Genomic DNA, 20,721 nt, shown 5'->3' on the forward strand with positions numbered 1-20,721 from the left:
ACCTTTCCACTGCTAATCTCTGTCTTCTATGACTGAGCCAGTTTTGTATCCACCTTGCCAGCTCACCCCTGATCCCATGAGACTTCACCTTCTATATCAGTCTGCCATGAGGAATCTTATCAAAGGTCTTACTGAAATCCATGTAGACAACATCCATTGCCTTACCCTCATCAACCATCTTCATCATTTCCTCGAAAAACTCGATCATATTAGTGAGATACGACTTCCCCTTCACAAAACCATATTGCCTCCCACTAATACATCCACTTATTTCCAAGTGGGAATAAATCCTGTCTCGAAGAATCCTTTCCAGTAATTTCCCTACCACTGATTTAAGGCTCACCGGCCTGTAATTACCTGGATTATTCTTACTACCTTCTTAAATAAAGGAACAACATTGGATATTCTCCAATCCTCTGGGATCTTCCCTGTAGTTAGTGAGGATACAAAGATTTCTCTCAAGGCCCCAGCAATTTTCTCCCTTGCCTCTCTCAGTACTCTGGGGTATATCCCATCAGGTCCTGGGGACTTGTCTACCTTAATGTTTCTCAAGAACCCCAATACTTCCTCCTTTTTGATTTCAACATTACTTAAACTATCTACACACCCTTTCTCAGACTCAACATCCACCAAGTCCTTCTCCTTGGTGAATACTGACACAAAGTATTCACTTAATATTTTGCCCATTTCCTCTGGCTCCACGCATAGATTCGCTCCCTTATTCTTGAGTTGGCCAACCCTCTCCCTGGCGACCCTCTTGCTGTTTATGTATGTATAAAAAGCCTTGGGATTTTTCTTAATCCTGCTGGCCAATTCATTTTCATGCCCCATTTTAGCCCTCCTTACTCCTTGCTTAAGTTTCTTTCTACTTTTCTTGTATTCCACACTTGTGTGTTCCCAGCCTCTTTGCTTTGACAAATGCTTCCTTTTCCTTTTGACTAGGCTCACAATATGTCTTGTTATCCACGGTTCCCAAAACTTGCCATACTTTTCCTTCATCCTTACAGGAATGTGCCGGTCCTGAATCCCAATCAACTTACACTTGAAAGCTTCTCATATGTCAGATATTGATTTGCCCTCAAATATCTGCCCCCAATCTACATTCTTCAGTTCCTGCCTAATATGGTTGTAATTAGCCTTCCCCCAGTTTAGCACCTTAACTTGAGGACTACACTTATCTTTATCCATCAGCACCTTAAAGCTTTCTGAATTGTGGTCACTGTTCCCAAACTGCTCCTCTACTGAAACATTGACCACGTGGCTGGGCTCATTCCCCAATACCAGGTCCTGTATGGTCACTTCCCTCATTGGACTATCTGCATACTATTTCAAGAAGTCCTCCTGAATGCTCCTTACAAACTCTGCCCCATCCACGCCTCTAGCACTAAGTGAGTCCCAGTCAATATAGGGGAAGTTAAAATTTCTCACCACAACAAACCTGTTACTTTTACACCTTGCCAACATCTGCCTTAATATCTGTTCTTCTATCTCCCACTGGCAGTTGGGTGGCCCATAGTAAACCCCCAACATTGTGACTACACCAGTCCTATTCCTGAGCCTCTCCCATAGTGCTTTGCTGTATGAACCTGCCGAGGTGTCCACCCGGAATACAGCTCTGATATTCTCTTTAACCAGTAGTTCAACTCCCCCACCCCTTTTACATCCTCCTCAATCATGCCTGAAACAACTGTATTCTGGAATGTTAAGCTGCCAATCCTGTCCTTCCCTTAACCAGGTCTCTATAATGGCAACAACATCATAGTTAAATATAGAATAATGGATACCCGGTAGTGAGTTACAGACTGGAATCTAATCGAGGGGTTCAGATGGTTTATATATAGAATAATGGATACCCGGTAGTGAGTTACAGACTGGAATCTAATCGAGGGGTTCAGATGGTTTATATATAGAATAATGGATACCCGGGAGTGAGTTACAGACTGGAATCTAATTGAGGGGTTCTGATGGTTTATATATAGAATAATGGATACCCGGGAGTGAGTTACAGACTGGAATCTAATCGAGGGGTTCAGATGGTTTATATATAGAATAATGGATACCCGGGAGTGAGTTACAGACTGGAATCTAATCGAGGGGTTCTGATGGTTTATATATAGTATAATGGATACCCGGGAGTGAGTTACAGACTGGAATCTAATCGAGGGGTTCAGATGGTTTATATATAGAATAATGGATACCCGGGAGTGAGTTACAGTCTGGAATCTAATCAAGGGGTTCAGATGGTTTATATATATAGAATAATGGATACCCGGGAGTGAGTTACACACTGGAATCTAATTGAGGGATTCAGATGGTTTATATATAGAATAATGGATACCCGGGAGTGAGTTACAGACTGGAATCTAATTGAGGGGTTCTGATGGTTTATATATAGAATAATGGATACCCGGGAGTGAGTTACAGACTGGAATCTAATCGAGGGGTTCAGATGGTTTATATATATAGAATAATGGATACCCGGGAATGAGTTACACACTGGAATCTAATTGAGGGATTCAGATGGTTTATATATAGAATAATGGATACCCGGGAGTGAGTTACAGACTGGAATCTAATCAAGGGATTCAGATGGTTTAGGTATAGAATAATAGATACCCGGGAGTGAGTTATAGACTGGAATCTAATCGAGGGATTCAGATGGTTTAGGTATAGAATAATGGATACCCGGGAGTGAGTTACAGTCTGGAATCTAATCGAGGAGTTCTGATGGCTTATATCTAGCACTGGATTTTATGAGTTTGCCTGCAGCTAGGATTCTCCATTGCAATGGGTGGAGATTGGGCTGATCTCTGAATTCTCCATTCTCTCTGGCAGTAGTTCATTGGCAGCACTCAAGAGATGTGCCTGAGGCATTTATCGCTGACTTCATCATTAAACAGCCTCATGTATTTGGGACATTGCAGAAGTCCTGGTTCCTCACCTCTGCTCCTAGGCTCCCTCCAGGCAATATCGGATGGGAGGTTTCTACATGAGTGGCCGGAGAACTACAGCTATAGAATAAAGGGCACCCGGGAGTGCGTTTGACTGAAACGTAATGGAGGTATTAGGATGGTGCTAAGCCTGTATATGTTCCTGGTTGGTAAAGTTTCCCACTGGTCTCCGAAACCAAGTTGTAGAGATAGGTTCTTGACAGACAAGAGAGTCAATGGGTATAGCGTGTGAGCAGGAAAGTAGGGGGCACAATTCGATCAGCCACAATCTTTGTAAATGGCAGAGCAGGCTCGAGGAGACAAAGGGCCTATTCCTGCCATTAATTCACATGTAAAAGACTCATTTCATCCTCTCTTTTTTGCTCAAATGTTTGTTTGTTTCCAACTGAACAATCATCTGAGGGTGTCTTGTGACTGTTGGCGAGTCAGTAATGTTCAGTTATTTAATTTGCCAGTCATCGTCTCCTTATGGCGCTTTTCAAAGTTTTGAAATCCTCTATCTGGCCATCTGAAGTGATAGAGATTCCAGATCCTAACTCGTTTTGTACAAAAGCTCTCCTTATGTCCCTTATCTTGTTCTAATACTGATTCCTGGCTATCATCCATCCTGATATAGAGAAGCCGGCGTTGGACTGGGGTAAACACAGTAAGAAGTCTCACAACACCAGGTTAAAGTCCAACCAGTTTATTTGATAGTAATCCCACCAGCTTTCGGAAACGGTGTTCCTTCGTCAGGTGTGTGGAAGGTTCTGATCAGAGAAGGGCATATAAAGTCACACACAGTTTACAGAATACTGATTAGAATACAAGTCTTTACAGCTAACCTGCTATTTAAGTCTTAAAGGTGCAGACAATGTGAGTGGAGATAGTATTAGCATAGGTTAAAGAGATGTGTACTGTCTCCAGACAGGGCAGTAAGTGAGATTTTGCAAGATCAGGCAAGTCATGGGGGTCACAGATAGTGCGACATGAACCCACAGATGGCCTCAACCGGGATCTTGGGTTCATGTCGCACTATCTGTAACCCCCCATAACTTGCCTGGGCTTGCAACATCTCACTTACTGTTCTGTCTGGAGACAATACACATCTCTTTAACCTATGCTAATACTATCTCCACTCACATTGTCTGCATCTTTAAGACTTAAATAGGAGATTTCTTATAAAGACTTGCATTCTAATCAGTATTCTGTAAACTGTGTGTGACTTTATATGCCATTCTCTGATCAGAACCTTCCACACATCTGACAAAGGAACAGCATTTCGAAAGCTTGTGGGATTACTATCAAATAAACTGGTTGGGCTTTAACCTGGAGTTGTAAGACTCCTTACTGTATCATCCATCCTGTCAGTAAAAAACACTTTCCCCTCATTTTCTCTGGCAAAATCCAATCTACTTTTCAACAACTTTCTTAAATCTACCTTTAAACCACTCTGGTCTAAGGGAGAACTATCCCAGATCTGAAGCCCCAGTGCTTTAATACCAGTCTAATAAACCTTCTTTCCATCTCCAATAACTTTGAGATCCATCCTAAAATGTGGTTCCCTTAATTGAACACAGTTGGAGACCTAGTGAAAATTGGTTTCTTTGCTTTTAACATTGTAATGGCTGTAACAGAGTGTCTTGCAAGTCAAATGGGGTCACTAATAGGTCACATAGGAGGAATGCCAGGTTCCTTTCCCTGAAAGACACAGTCTCCCTGTGTTTGCATGGATTTTCTCCGGATGCTCCGGTTTCCTCCCATAGGCCAAAGATGTGGAGGTTGGATGGATAGGCCATGCTAACTTGCCACTCAATGTCTAAAGATGTGCAGGTTGGGTGGAATGGCCATGCTAATTTACCCCTTAGTGTTCAAAGATGTGCAGGTTGTTGTGTGGATTGGCCATGCTAAATTGCCCCCCAGTGTCTAAAGATGTATTGATTAGGTGGATTGGCCATGATAAATTGCCCCTCAGTGTCTAAAAATGTGTTGGTTAGGTGGATTGTCCATGGTAAATTGCCCCTTATTGTCTAAAGATGTGCAGATTAGGGAGATTGGCCATGGTAAATTGCCCCTCAGTGTCTAAAGATACGTTGGTTAGGTGGATTGTCCATGTTAAATTGCCCCTTAAGAGTCCAAAGATGTGTTGGTTAGATGGATTGGCCATGGTAACTGCTATGGGATGTAGGCAAACCCAGAGTGTTGTCAGAAAAAGAGTTCCAGGATTTTGACCCTGTATCAGTGGAGGAATGGCAAAATAGTTCCAAGTGACAATGATGTGTGACTTAGAGAGGAATTGGCAGGCAGTGCAAGTATTCCCATGCTCCTTTCCTCCCATACACCGGGCGTCATGGGTTTGGGAGGCAGTATCGAAGGAGCCTTGGTGAGTTGCTGCAGCACATTTTGTTCATGATAAACACCATCCAAGATGGATCGATGGTGGAGAAAGTGAAGGTTTAAGATAGTGAATGGGTGCTGATCAAATGGACCTCTTTTTCTGGATTTTTTGAATGATGTTGGAAATGCATTAATCAGAAAGTATTCCATTAAACTCCTGACTCGCGGCCTGCGGTTAGAATCATAGAATTCCTAGTGCAGAAGGAGGCCATTCGGCCCATCAAGCCTGCACTGACGACAATCTCACCCAGGCCCCATCCCCATAACTCCACACATTTACCCACCCCTTGACACAAAGGGGCAATTTAATATGGCTAATCCACCTGACCCGCACATCTTTAGACTCTGGGAGAAAACTGGAGAACCCTGAGGAAACACACGCAGACATGGGGGGAGAATGTGTAGACTCCACACAGTGACCCAAGCCGGGAATTGAACCCGGATCCCTGGTGCTGCGTGACTGCATTGCTAACCACTGTGCCACCTTGCCGCCCCATGGTTGTGGAATAGTCTTTGGAAGTGGGATAATGAGCTGTTTGCCACAGAATTCCCAGCCTTCAATCAGTTCCTGGAGCCATAGTATTTATTTGGCCTGTTCGGTTAAATCTCTGGTCAATGCTAACCTCTGGAATGGGGATGGTGAGTGTTCCAGCGATGGTCACATTGGAATGGTTTGAGTTCCACTCACTAAATTCATGATCCTCGTGTTGCTGATTCATTCCAATAACCACTAGATTACTTACAGTATGTTCAGATACAAGCCGATAGCAATCTGCTGACGTTTGAAGTCAAGAGACTCTAACTGGAAAGCCTGTCTTCAAGCAGAGATCAAAGGATTTTAATTACCAATTTGTTCAAATGCTTGCAATGGTTAGTGGAAATTGTCCATTCCTTGGGTCACTTCAACCAGTACTGGCAGATTAAAATGGTACAAAGTGGTTAATCAGTCTTATGGTGGATTTTTAACTGATTTAGCCTATCACCTTCTGTTACACACCTTACAAGGCAACACCCTGCCCCCCCTTCCACCACCTTGGCCCATGTGTCCTTTGCTAATCATTCTATACAGATACACATATACTCTCTACCCAAGCTAATTCACTCAGACGCACACACTTACCCATATGTAAAGGCACTAACCATGACCTATGTCCATTTATCCATTTGTTGCCCCTCCATTTTGCCTCTGCAAATTAAAGATGAACTCGTCAAACACTCTGCAGCCCGTAACCTAATCTACATTTGGTCCTGTTTCCCCATCATTGCCCCATGACCTTCTCTTCCCCTGGGCCTGGATTTCCCCCTGCTCCGTGGAGATAAGGGGCGGGGGAGACACTGAGAAAATGGGAAAGGTGGGTCATGATGGCTTCCTGATGCATGCTGCCTCCAGCAGGCTTTTGGAGTGGTCTCTCATCACTGAATGGGACCCCGATCCCTCCCCAACCCAAATCCCTGAATTATCTTGGATAAAAACAAATTACTGCAGATGCTGGAATCTGAAACCAAAAGAGAAAATGCTGGAAAATCTCAGCAGGTTTGACAGCATCTGTAAGGAGAGAAAAGAGCTGATATTTCGAGTCCAGACAACCCTTTGTCAAAACTTTGTCAAAGTATGTAATATTTGTTACACTGAATCTTCATTGGTCATTACCACGTTTTTTACTTTGAGAACTTATCCCAAATTACACCCAATCTTTTTTAGTTTCCTCCAGCCTTCTCCTCATGATGGTGCCTCTTGAAAAATATGCGGGTTAGGTGGATTGGTCATGCTAATTTATCCCTTAGTGTTCAAAGACGTGTAGGTTAGGTGGATTGGCCTTGTATTGGTATGTGTGTGGAGTTACGGGGTTAGGGCAAGGAGGGTGGGCCTGGGTAAGGTGCTTTTTCGGAGAGTCAGTGCAGACTCAATGGGCCGATTGGCCTCCTTCTGTACTGTGGGGTTTCCATGGCACAGTTAGACTGGTTCAGGCTGTTCTCCCACACCTAGCTGAAGCAACTATTCTCCAGTTGTGAATCAGGATGGCAAGTGTCCACAGGCTATTCAACCGCATGGGGCAACATTTGCAAGCTGGACCCTGCTCTCCATGATGCACACTTCTCGTAAATGTCACTAGATAGCACTGAACAGCAGGAAGCTGAACTGCAGTTTATTTATTTATTGTCAATAAATCCACTCAAATCATCTTCCACAGCTAGGACCAACAACAGCCACTTGCATTTATATAATTTTTTTCTTTATTCTTTCATGGCATCTGGGCATCGCTGGCTGGGCCAGCATTTGTTGCCCATCCCCAATTGCCCTTGAACTGAGTGACTTGCTCAGCCACTTCCGAGGGCTGTTAAGAGTCAACAACATTGAATCATAGAATCCTACAGTGCAGAAAGAGGCCCTTTGGCCCATTGAGTCTACACCAACCACAATCCCACCCAGGCCCTACCCCCATATCCCTCCATACTTTACCCACTAATTCCTCTAACCTCTGAATCTCAGGACACTAAGGGGCAATTTTAGCATGGCCAATCAACCTAACCCGCATATCTTTGGACTGTGGGAGGAAACTGGAGCACCTGGAGGAAACCTACGCAGACATGAGGAGAATGTGCAAACTCCACACAGATAGTGACCTGAACCAGGAATCGAACCCAGGTCCCTGGAGCTGTGAAGCAGCAATGCTAACCACTGTGCTACTGTGCCGCAAATTGGGCACAATCTTTCCAGCCATTCACGCCCCGCTGCCACTGCAGGCCAGGATAGAGAATTTGGCACTCAGCCAAATCTCCATTACTGCAGCAGGACCAGAAAATCCTGCCAGCGTGAACCACCGAAAGATTCCACACATAGTTGTGGATCCGGAATTGCATACAGGCCAGACTGGGTAAGGACAGTAGATTTCCTTCCCCAAAGAGCCATTAGTGAACAAGATGGATTTTTACAACACAAAAAAAATCGATGAGGATTTCATGTCAGCAGCAGTGGGACTAGTTTTATATTCCAAATTTATTAGTTAAATTGAAATTCAATCTGTGGTTAACATTGGATTTGAACTCATGTTCTAAGAGGATTAGCTTGTTAGTCCAGTGATATTATCACTATACCATCATATCTCCACTAGTCTTTTACTGTGATAAACCATCCCAAAAGATTTCACAGGCGTCATTATCTCATCAAATTTGACACCAAGCCAATATCTGGAGGGAGACAAAAAAAACTTTGCAAAATAGTAGTTTTAAAGAAGCATTGTAAAGAAAGAGTGAGAGAGCAGTTTTGGCAAAATAATTCCAGCTCTTAGCTTGGAGACAGTACAAGGTAGAGCCCAGTAGTGAAAGCAAGAACCTTGGGGATGAACAAGTTTACTATCACCGTCACAATAAAACTGTGAGAGGCAGTGGCGTTATTGCTAGAGTAACAATACAGAGACCTATGTTAATGTGCTGGAGATTTGGGTTTAAATCCACCAAGGCAGATGGTGAAATTTGAATTCAGTAAAATATCTGGAGCTAGAAGTCTAATGATGACCATGAAACCATGAAATCTATTATCTTTACCTGGTCTGGCCTACATGTGACTCCAGATCCACAGCAATGTGGTGGACTCTTAAATCGTAGAATCCCCACAGTACAGAAAGAGGCCATTCGGCCTATCAAGTCTGTACCAACCACAATCCCACCCAGGCCCCATTCCTGTAACCCTCATTTACTGTGCTAATCCCCCGACACTATGGTTAATTTAGCATGGCCAATCAACCTAACCTGCACATCTTTGGACTGTGGGAGGAAACCAGAGCACCTGGAGAAAACCCACATAGACACAGGGAGAATGTGCAAACTCCACACAGACAGTGAACCGAGGTTGGAATTGAACTGGGTCCCTGGTGCTATGAGGCAACAGTGCTAACCACTAAATGCCACTCTAAAATGGAGAGCAGTCAAGGATGGGGCAATAAATGCTGGCCCAGCCAGTGACACCCACATCCTGAAAAGATGAAGCATCAAAACTGGGAGATGCATGACTCAGCACAACGCCAGGGGGTCGATTTTCAGTTTGCTACCCAAGTGATGAACTGGCACTGCCAAAACTACCCAACTTTTATTTGCAATGGAAAGGGACATCAGGCAGCCAATTCATACAACTGGTTTAACATACATATGGCAAGTTGAAACCTTGTTCATTGTGCTGGAGTACTGTGTGCAGTTTTGGGCGCCGTACTTACGCAAGGATATTTTGGCCCTGGAGGGAGTGCAAAGGAGGTTTACTAGGCTGATACCGGAGTTGAGGGGATTGAGCTATGAGGAGAGGCTGAATAAACTAGGCTTGTACTCGTTAGAGTTTAGAAGAATGAGGGGAGATCTCATTGAGACGTATAAGATGATGAATGGGATGGATAGGATAGAGGTGGAGAGACTCTTCCCGCTCAAAAAAGACAGTAGGACTAGGGGGCACAGCCTCAAGATAAAGGGGAGGCGGTTTAGAACGGAGTTGAGGAGGAACTTCTTCACTCAAAGGGTGGTGAATCTCTGGAATTCTCTGCCCGTTGAAGTGGTGGAGGCTGCCTTGCTAAATATTTTTAAGAAGCAGGTTGATGGGTTCTTGATAAGAGAGGGGATTAAGGGTTATGGGGAGAGGGCGGGAAAGTGGAACTGAGCCACGACAGATCAGCCATGATCTTATTGAATGGCGGGGCAGGCTCGAAGGGCTAGATGGCCTACTCCTGCTCCTATTTCTTATGTTCTTATGTTCTTATGTAATAGCTCCATGTTACACAGTGTTCTTTCCCAGTCAGGTCTCAGCTATGAGTTCATGGGTAGCATCCTCACCCCTGCATCTAGCCCAGGTTTCATTCCTGTCTAGTACCAAGGGAACGTTATACTTTCAGGTGGGATATTGGATAAGGCTTTGCTATCCTTCCAAGTGGATGTAAAAGTACTATTTTGAAGACGAAGGAGCTCTCACCAGTGTCCTGGCTGATATTTATTCCTTGACTAACGTTACTAAAATAGGAGAACTCGTCACCGCAGCTTCTGAAGCTGGCTGTGTGCAAAGTGGCTGCTGTATTTCTTACTTTACAACAGTGACCGCACTTCAAAAGTACCTCACAATCTGTGAAATGCTTTGGGACATGCTGCAATGGCGAGAGGCCTTTTGATCAAGCAAGTCTTTTGGAGGTAGGATATGAAACCACGAACCCACGATAAGGAAAGAAGGGTGCCGTGTGAATGCGAGTCTTCCTTTTCTGTTCGACTGCTGGAGGAATTTTGCAGGCATTGAAACAAAAGTCTCCAGGCAGATCATTCGTACAGTGCCTGGACATCGGGGAACCAAAACCATGATCTTGACTGATGCCGATTTGTTTCTTGTACAAACGCCTGGACTGGCTCTGGCATGAAGAAAATGGAAATGAACAGGGAAGTATTGTTGTGATGCTTTTTCCCTTAAGGGGCAAAAGAAAACCTCGGCCTCTTGAATAACATACAAAAGGCCCCAAGCTTCCTGTCTGCATTGTTTGGGAAGGATAACTGCAGTCTCGTTCTAATATTATTATCCAATTTCTTAGAAAACGTGAATCAACTTACACACAAAGACTTGGGCTTGATCCAGCTGGATTTCATTTCCAATTGCGTTACTTAGGAACTCTCAGAGCCGGGGACAGGCTTCCTTGCCGATCTCTGCCCCTTTTTAATTCAATGACATGTGTCAAAGTCTCACAATGCTTTTTTTTTCAAAAAGAATTCTCCCTGTCTCCATCTCCCTTAAAATTTAATTCTCAGATCGGAGAAACAGAAATAACATGATAGATTTAATGAACAGAGAGATGGGTGAGTGAGGCTGGCTTAATGTCAGCTCTTTGCTTGTCTACGATGAGGCTGATTCATCATTCTGTCATTTAGTCAAAAAGAATTTCAACAAAAGGCTCTTTCTCCTTTACCCCATAACGCCCACCCCCCACCATCCCTCCCAACAACCTTGACTCTCTTTCTCTCTCTCCCTCTCACTCTCTCTTGCTCTGTTAAGGATTTATGCATCTGCATGCAGAGTGGACTCAATAGGCAATCACAAAAGACTTCCCTGTTACGAATACTGATTGTGCCATTACCGGGATCCGCATTAATCAATTTTGAAAGCACCAACGGTGAAATGTGGCCTCAGCAGAGAAGGAATTTGCTGCTGCGAATTGGAACTTGCCTGCCCAATAAATGAGGGTTCAATAGATGTACTAAACGAGGAGTTGTTGATGGGGGCGGGGCGTGGGTATTTGGGGGTGGGGGGTGGTCGGGTGTGTGTGTGTGTGTGGGGGGGGGGTGGAGTGGGACAGGGTGCCAGTTAATAATGGACATTGAACAAAAGCAATGAGCTGTAAAGTTCGATTTCCCCACTTCCCCCCTCCCATCCCCACCACCAACTCACCCTCCCAAACTTGGCAGTCAGGCTGAATAAATGTGTGGTGCCCTTGTTTGAGGCTCGGGGAGCTAGCGACAACGTGGAAAGAAAGTGACATTGCCCGCGTTGCCATGCTGAAGGAAGCTTACGGGAATTACATCGGTGGAGGGGAGGGGGTGTTGAGCCAACGTTTGGCTCAATGGGCGACGCTTATTACTGCGGACTGTTAATTATGTGTCCCAAGTAGTGAGTTGTAAAAGCCCTTTAGCTCCTTGAATAGTTCTGCCCAGGCCAAGGTTCTGTCTGCGTCACGTGGGACTATGAGTACGAAACTATTCCATGGGAAAGTTGGCGGGAGACCGCTTGGCGAGACGACTGTGAGCCAATATATGTTGAAGGGGCTTTCACCAAGGCCTGTTCCCAACATAATGAAGAGGCTTGATGAAGCCGCGCTCTGACGACATTGCCTTTCCCCTCTGAATGAGAAAAGCTGGAGCCATAAAGATGAGGTCTTGAGCTGAACATTGAAGTTGTTTTTCTGCAGCCAAGGTTTAAGGTGGTCTAATTAAAGATGGAGCATCAGTTACTTCACAAAGCCCCCAACATGCAGAGAATCTGAACTTTGCAGTTTTTGTTTGATGCCTAAAAGGATTCTACTACCCAGGCAAACTCACACAACAGGTGGGATTCACCAGTCTCGTCTGTGGTGGGACCCGTTGCGAGTGAGAATGGAGAATTTGGTGCTGTGGCCAAAACTCCATTCACTTTCAGCGGCACCAGAACATCCCAGCTGTGAACAAGATTGGGCAATTTGCCAAGGTGGATATATATGAGGCTTTCATGTGGCCCTCAACCCTGAACTTTGCTATTCAACATCCTGCTGCCTTGATGTCATTGAATATACTATTCTGGATGTTGCAAAGTGTATACACCTCCAACAGACTTTCTTTTTCCAAGGCCTCTGATACATGATAAGAAGTATTGTAGTTAGATTGAAAGTGAAAGCGAATACAAGACTGTCAGAATTTTGAGATGTTGCCAGCATCCCACCTGGAAATCACCCTTGGTATATAAACGTGAAATTTCCTAATGATGTTTGTCACTCTGCTATTGGCAGCAACGGTTTTCAGCACTGGGATTTCCTCACTAGACCTCTCTCACCCTTTCAACCAACATCTAGAACCGTGCCTTTGGTTAGTTGTCTTAATAACTCCTTCTGAGGCTCAGTGCTCCTGTAAAATGGGAATGCTTTTCCATATCAAAGGCACAATATAAATTAAAGTTGCTGCTGTTTAGTGGGGAATCAGAGATGTAAGGTCCTCACAATCTCAGGACATTCAAAATCACTTTACCATTAATGTAGTACTGCTGAAATGTAATCATTTAGAATGTGAGTCAATTTTTTCATAACAGTGTGATAACACCGAGGCAAAAGGGGCACTCATCTTGATTTGAAACTGTCCCACAGGATCTTTTATATCCCGAGAGAGCAGATAGGACCTTAGTTTAACACCCCACATAAGAGAAGGCACCTCTGACAGTGCAGTACTCCCTCACAAATACACTGAAGTGTCTCTCTGGATTACATACTCCAGTATTGAGTGTGGACTTTGAACCCAATAGCTCAGAGGGGAGAGTGCTACCACTGAGCCATGACTGACTCTGTGGAAAATTAAAATTAGCAGAAGAGAGAGGCAGAACACTGGGATTCAGACAAGAAGAGGGATCAGGACATTGGGATTCAAGTGGGAAGAGGGAGACAGAACATTGGCATTCAGGCAGGAAGAGGGTGGTATTTAGAACAAAGAACAAAGAAAATTACAGCACAGGAACAGGCCCTTCTGCCTTTCAAGCTTGCACCGACCATACTCCCATCTGAACTAAAGTTCCCTACCCTTCCGGGGATCATATCCCCCTGTTCCCATCCCATTCATGTATTTGTCATAATGCCCCTTAAAACTCACTACCGTATCCGGTTCCAGTACCTCCCCTGGCAATGAGTTCCAGACATCCACTACTCTCTGTGTAAAAAACCCGCCTCGTACATCTCCTTTAAACCTTGCCCCTCGCACCTTAAACCTGTACCCCCTAGTAATTGACTCTTCCCCCCAGGGAAAAAGCTTCCGACTATCCACTCTGCCCATGCCGCTCATAATCTTGTAGACTTCTATCAGGTCACCCCTCAACCTCCACCATTCCAGTGAGAATAAAACAAGCTTCTTCAACCTCTCCTCATAGCTAATGCCCTCCATACCAAGCTACATCCTAGTAAATCTTTTCTGTACCCTCTCCAAAGCCTCCACATCCTTCTGTGGCAACCAGACTTGACCACTATATTCCAAGGGCAGCCTAACTAAGGTTCAATAAAGCTGCAACATGACTTGCCAATTTTTAAACTCAATGCTCAATGTTAATTGGGATTCAGGTGGGAAAAGGGATCAGAACATTGGGATTCAGGTGGGGAGAGCGAGAAACAACACTGAGATTCAGGCAGGAAGAGGAAGGCAGTTAATTGGGGTTCAGGTGGAAAGAGGGATCAGAACTTTGGGATTTAGGTGGGAAGAGGGAGACAGAACATTGGGATTCAGACAGGAAGTGGGAGGTGGTTAATTTAGATTCAGATGGGAAGAGGGATCAGAACATTAGGATTCAAGTGGGAAGAGAGTGAAAGAACATTGGGATTTAGGCAGGAAGAGGAAGGTAGTTAATTGGGATTCAGGTGGGAAGAGGGATTAGAACATTGGGATTCAGGTGGGAAGAGAGACCAGAACATTGGGATTCAGGCGGGAAAAGGAATCAGAATATTGGGATTCAGACAGGAAGAGGGAGGGAGAATGCTGGTAATTTAGGCATCCAATTTGAGAAAGGCATTAAGAATTGGTCAGGTAGAATGAAAGAAGCAAATACGGTACATCTTAAGTTTGTCAAGACGGCGATAGTATGACAAATTCTATTTTCCAATCCCAGTGACAGGTTCTTTACAACTAGGCTTAGATTACTGTCCTGAATCTCAAATTGTATACCCACCATTTCAACATCATTCCCACTCTTCTATTTGTCCATGAACGTCTGTATCACTGAAAGTCTAAACCAGTTTAGCTGGAGTGCCTTATCATTCTATTGATTCATTAGGACCAGTGGATGAAGGAGTTTAACATACTCCCACAGTCTCTCACACAGTTGTTCTCTTCCGTTATAGTGTCGAGTTTCAGAAGCACTGAGGAATCTGTAGCAACCCAGCAGATGCACCTTCACGCATTGAACCAGCTGGACACAGGTCTTCCACAGGAGATTGCTGCTGATGGTAAGTGATGACAGAACCAATGAGGATAAGAGGGGGAGAAGTCGTTGGGCTATGTGTGAGCTCTTTATGAACCCACACTGTTGGTGTCGCTCTGTCTCACTAACCAGCCATCCAACCAACTGAGCTAACCAACTAATGGCAACCAGCAAGCAAAACCTCAGACCTGAGTTCTGCCTGACTCTTCACCTCTCTATTTATATTGACGTCCATCTTTACCTCTACTTTGTCTCTTACTATCTGTTTTTATTTCTCTCCCTTTTGTGAGTTCCTCTCTCTCTATGTTGCTTTTTCTCTCTCTTTCTGTCTTTCATTCACTGTCTCTATATCTCTGCCTCTCACTCACTTTCTACCTGTTCTGTTCTCTCTGTCTGACTACACTCTCCCATCTCTCTGCTCGACGTCTCTCTTTTTTCTCCCTGTATCTCTCTATTGCTCTTTTCCTTGATGCCATTTCTCTCCCTGCCTGCATAATTTCTCATCCTTTCCTCTCGTACTCTATCTATCGGTGTTGGGGGTGTGGGAGTGGGGGCGGGGGGGTAATTTTTCCACTCTCGTTTTGTGGACAGGATCGGAGGCGGGTCCCATGGGAGGGCCAAAATGCAGTTTACATTGGCGGGATTCCTCTTGCGATTGTTCCCGCTCTCCTTCCCACTTATGATGCGACGGGATTCCCATTAGAACCCTCTATGCCTGATTATCCACCCCTCCCCTGTTACATAATCCACTCATATCGGTATGAGGGCATAATGTGAACCATGATAGGTCTGCCATGGTGTGCACCTAGTAAGCAGAATCCATCAGAGGAGTCCCGGTGAGTGCATCACTCGTGTAGGGGGGTTGGGAGGGGGAAGATAGGATCATGCCCAGTTGCCCAGGTCCTGCCAGGCAGTACCACTGGGTAGGGGGAGTGTTCTATTTTTAATTGTTTGTGTCAGAACGCCCTTTAGAAAGGCCCCGATCTTTAACAGATGAAGTTACTGGTAGGCAGGTTCAATGCGAGGCCACCCTCCCTCCCAGCGTTACTTTGTGGGACCCACCCACTAATTTTATTTGGCTGTGAGCTGAACCGTATGGCGGAGAAAGCCACCCTTTGGGGCCAATGACTTTAACACTGCTTTCCCTGCCTGGTGCCCAACTATGTCAAATAAATCGGGAAATTCCAACAGCAGTATCACCACACTCTCACCTTCCAATTTAAGGAATATTGCAGGAATGGGGATTTACAATTTGGGCAGGATAGTTCGATATCACAACAAGGGGTTGAATACTATCTTTAGAGAGAATAACTTATTGTTTTGGGGTGGAAGCAGGTTAGGCTTCTAAATTGTAACCGCACAATGCACCGAGAGGATAAGATATTGCTGGAAAGTTATGGAACAGGACAAAGGCAGGGTCTGAGGATTAATGCTTACTGTAGGTGCCTTGTTCCATTATATTTCATACACTTATAGAACTCCAGTGATCACAGCGCAAGTGGTTCTCACCATCTTCAACCAATGGAATAGTAAAACCTGCAGTAACATGTAGTTATAACAGACTCACCAGCAGGCCCTTGCTGTGTCTCCAGAAAATACTCATGAATAAGGCTTTTCAAAGCTTCCCACAGAAAGTTCCTTTAACATAACATGACTCTGCTAATTATTTTTTCCAACATGTGCCAATGCGAATATTGAAGGAGCTTTTGTGAAACTCTTAATGACTTCATTGAAGCAATTGGTACATTACAGTAAATTAATCAGTAAGACAGCCATGGGAATAGACATTAAGCAGCAGAGGTCTCAAATTCACTCTCTGCATCAATGTAATAACAAGGAGACTCCATTACTATTAGGAGGGCAGCCACCGCAAACCTGCATTAGTAAATAAATACCATTACTGACATTCTGACCATTCAACACATTCCTATTAATAAATGGATTTAATTCAAAATAATGACACCCATCTAGTGCATTAACAAATAGATCCTGTTACTAACAATGAAACCAGTCCATGCAATTATTAACACAAAGATTCTAGCTCGAAAAGTGTGATCCATCCCACATAGTCTGTATTAATGAATCAAAAAAGCATTGCATAGTTGCAGCATAGAAGGAGGCCATTTGGCCAACCAGCTCCATGCTGGCTCTCTGCAACAGCAATTGAGTTTGTCTCACTCCATGTTTGCCTGGTGGTGTTGCGGAGCATTGAGCGGGTGCAGGAGGTACTAATCCGGCCTTTTTTTATTTATTAGTGTCACAAGTAGGCTTTCGTTAACACTGCAATGAAGTTACTATGAAAATTCCCTAGTCACCACACTCCGTTGGGGTACACTGAGGGAGAATTTAGCAGGGTCAATGCACATCTTTCACACTGTGAGAGAAAACTGGAGCACCTGGAGGAAACCCATGCAGACTCAGGGAGAACATGCAGACTCCACACAGATGGTGACCCAAGCCGGGAATCAAACCCGGATCCCTGGCGCTGTGAAGCAGCAGTGCTAACCACTGTGCCACCCATTAGCTGGATGCCATCCCATTAGCAGGATGCAAATTAATTTCACGCCAGTCTCCGATGGGTTTCGGATCAGTAATCAACAGTGGAAGAGCCCATGAGAAATTCGCACCAGCATAAAACAAATTTTTGGGCCTCCTGCCAAATTCTCCCTCCCCCACCATTGAACTCACTGGTTGGGACATTGAAGAATTCCTTCCTTTCCCCATAGCCCTGTGAATTTTTCTCTTCAGGCATTTATCCAATTCATGGTTGAAAGCCTGAATTGAATGTGCTTCCACCACACTCTCGGGCATTGCAATCCAGGTTGTAACCATTTGCTGTTGTAAAAGGTTTATCCTCATGTCGCTTTGCTGCTTCTATGATATGGGGAGGGCTCAACCTGTTAGTTTCTAATCATCAACCCTACATGGGCCAGCCATGTATTGGTAGCACTGTGGTCCTTTGTTCTGCTGATTATTCTGTACTCACCCACTTTCATTGCCTACCCAGAGACTGAAGCAGTGACAATGGAGGATGACTCATTGCACCAAGTTGAGGAGTTGCCATTTCTCTTTCCTGCACCAGAGGTTGCCCCCTCAGGTAAAAGCATTGAAAGATATATTTCATAACTGATTTACTTATAATGCATTTAATATGATACAATCCTTCTATGTTTACTTCTAATTCTCATTGGGCAGCACGGTGTTACAGTGGTTAACACTGCTGCCTCAGAGCACTAGGGACCCAGGTTCAATTCCCGGCTTGGGCCACTACACGGATTTTCTCTGGGTGCTCCGGTTTCCTCCCACACCCCAAAGATTAGGTGGATTGGCCCTGCTAGATTGCCCCAAACAAATGCCACACCACATAAGAGATATTAGGATAGATAGCCAAAATCTTGGTTAAGTCAGTAGGTTTTAATGAGTGTCTTAAAGGACTAAAGAGGAGGCAGAGAAGTATAGGGAGGGAATCTCAGAACTTAGGACCGAGGCAGTATGTCAACTAATGGTGGAGTGATGAAAATTGGAGGTGCACAAGCTGACAATTGGAGCCATGCAGAGATCTCAGAAGGTTGTAGGGGGGAGGTTGAGGCCATGGAGAGAATTTTAATATTGGGGCAATGCTGGACTAAAGACCAAGCAAGTCAGCAAGCACAGTGATAATGGAAAAACAGAACCTGGTGCAAATTACAATATGGCAACAGAGTTTTGGATGATCTAAAGTTGATGTAGAACACTAGGTATGTGTTTGGCCCGGAGAATATTGCAAGATCCGAGTTTAGAGGCAACAAAGGAATGGATAAAGATTCCAGCATTCACACGTCTTTATATATAAAGATTTTTACATCTGGAGCTGATATCACAATTGAAATCTTATGCAAAATTTGAGCCTTACCAGCATTTGATTGCCTTTCCCATGCTCATAAAAGAACAACATATTATAACTCTGGGCACAAGAGCAAGTCAATGAACAAGCAGTTACATAAAGTCTACAAGCAATTATTACCTTCTAGTCTAGCTGAAGAACTGCCTATGAACAATGATCTTTGTGACCTTAAACTAACTGAAATCACGATACTCTCTGGTTGTGTAATGAACTGGCACATTATGGAATTGTGTCATGATGTATGGGATTTGTTAAGAGCCGCTGAACATTCGGTACAATGAGACAATGATAATCAGAGAGGTTTCTCACTGGATCAGTCAGGAGAAGACTGGGAGAGAGTCAGGAGCAGTGTTGTTGAGAGGCAGTTCATTTCTCCCCTCATGTTTCATTATGCAAAGTATCTCGGTTTTGTACACCAAGTTAGCCAAGAATGCACACAATCAGAGACGGTTGCCTGATATTACACCTTGTAAAACAACATATTTATTTTTGTTGCAGACTATTCTGATGTGGTCTGGTGGTTTACATCCTGTGGAGCTAGTGGCCCCAGTGGTCCAACCCAAGCCCAGTGTGACAATGCCTACCGGCACACAAACGTCTCTGTGGGTCTACAATCAGAGGGACCTCTCAAGGGCATCCAGACTTGGCAGGTTCCAGCCACTAGCAAATATGTGTAAGTGGAACTCTCTGATTCTTATTTAAAGCCAGAGCATCCTGAACCAGTAACAGTCTTTACTGGTTTGGGGCAAGGGGCAGGGAACCATCCAAATTGGTGACCACAAGCCTTAGTGGACCCAAGCAAGCTTATCTTTTGACTGCAGTCAACTCTGAGACACTCAGGTACAGGGAGCCATTGCCAACATCACAGGGTAAGTGCAGTTTCTTACAAACCCATCAGAAAGTTTTGTTCTATTCAGGCTCTCACTAACCCTTGTTACCACAACAATGTGCTACTTTAAAAGGATCAACCGAATTGGCTCAATTTCCATTCAAAGAAGGTAGACCACATCTGCTATGTCCCAATGCTCAAAAGAAAACCAAAGTATTCTTGTTGACAGGTTAACCACAAACTCTCTTTGTCCAAGATTTGTTTTCAGTCGATCAGAGCTGGAATTTTTCGGGAAAAATTCTAAGTGTCCAGCCAGTGTGAAAATGGGAAAGTTGCAGATCCATTTTTTGGACAAGTTTTTACAACCAATTTTGTGCACATAAAGATCATAAAGACCACAAAACATAGGAGCAGAATTTACCAGTGGCTAGATCTTCCAGTCCCGCCTCTATCAATGGGATTTTCCATTGGTGTGCCACACATCAGCAGGAAACCTGCAGACAGGGTGCACTATTGGCGGGACCTGAAGACCCCACTGTGTGAAGAACCAGAAGATCTTCCCAGGTGACTTTTGCTTTCTCTCCAAATGTTCCCATCCCACCCATGACGATGCCCACCAGGTCTGGATAATCCCACGTGGAGATGCCGTCGTTGGAGTGAGGTGGGCACAGTAAGAAGTCTCACAACACCAGGTTTAAATCCAACAGGTTTATTTGATATTGCGAGCTTTAGGAGTGCTACTGCTTCATAAAGGAGCAGCGCTATGAAAGCTCGTGATTCCAAATAAACCAATTAAACTTTAACCTTGTGCTGTGAGACTGGATAATTTCATTTCAAGTTAAGGTCAATGACAGCATCTAAAAAAAAAATCACTCACTATTTGTATGTTCCCCTCAAAGTCACATGCCATCCTGACTTGGAAGTAGATCGCCATTTGTTCACTATTACTGGGTCAATATCCTGGGGGTGTACCTACATCACATGGACTGCTACATTTCAATAAGGCGCCTCACCACCACCTACTCTA

General features: G+C 44.3%; 1 protein-coding gene across 1 annotated transcript in view; it reads left to right on the plus strand.

The window, feature by feature from the left end:
• Positions 1–20,721, plus strand: part of ltk (leukocyte receptor tyrosine kinase) — a 172,911-nt gene that overhangs the window by 62,310 nt on the left and 89,880 nt on the right. Inside the window, exons 2-4 of the mRNA XM_080203025.1 lie at positions 14,903–15,007; positions 17,990–18,079; positions 19,364–19,538. Of these exons, the coding sequence (XP_080059151.1) occupies positions 14,903–15,007; positions 17,990–18,079; positions 19,364–19,538 (370 nt within the window). The remainder of the gene's footprint in view (positions 1–14,902; positions 15,008–17,989; positions 18,080–19,363; positions 19,539–20,721) is intronic.

This window comes from Carcharhinus amblyrhynchos, chromosome 14, assembly GCF_965287045.1.
Source record: "Carcharhinus amblyrhynchos chromosome 14, sCarAmb.v2.hapA, whole genome shotgun sequence".
Classification (NCBI taxonomy): Eukaryota; Metazoa; Chordata; class Chondrichthyes; order Carcharhiniformes; family Carcharhinidae; genus Carcharhinus; species Carcharhinus amblyrhynchos.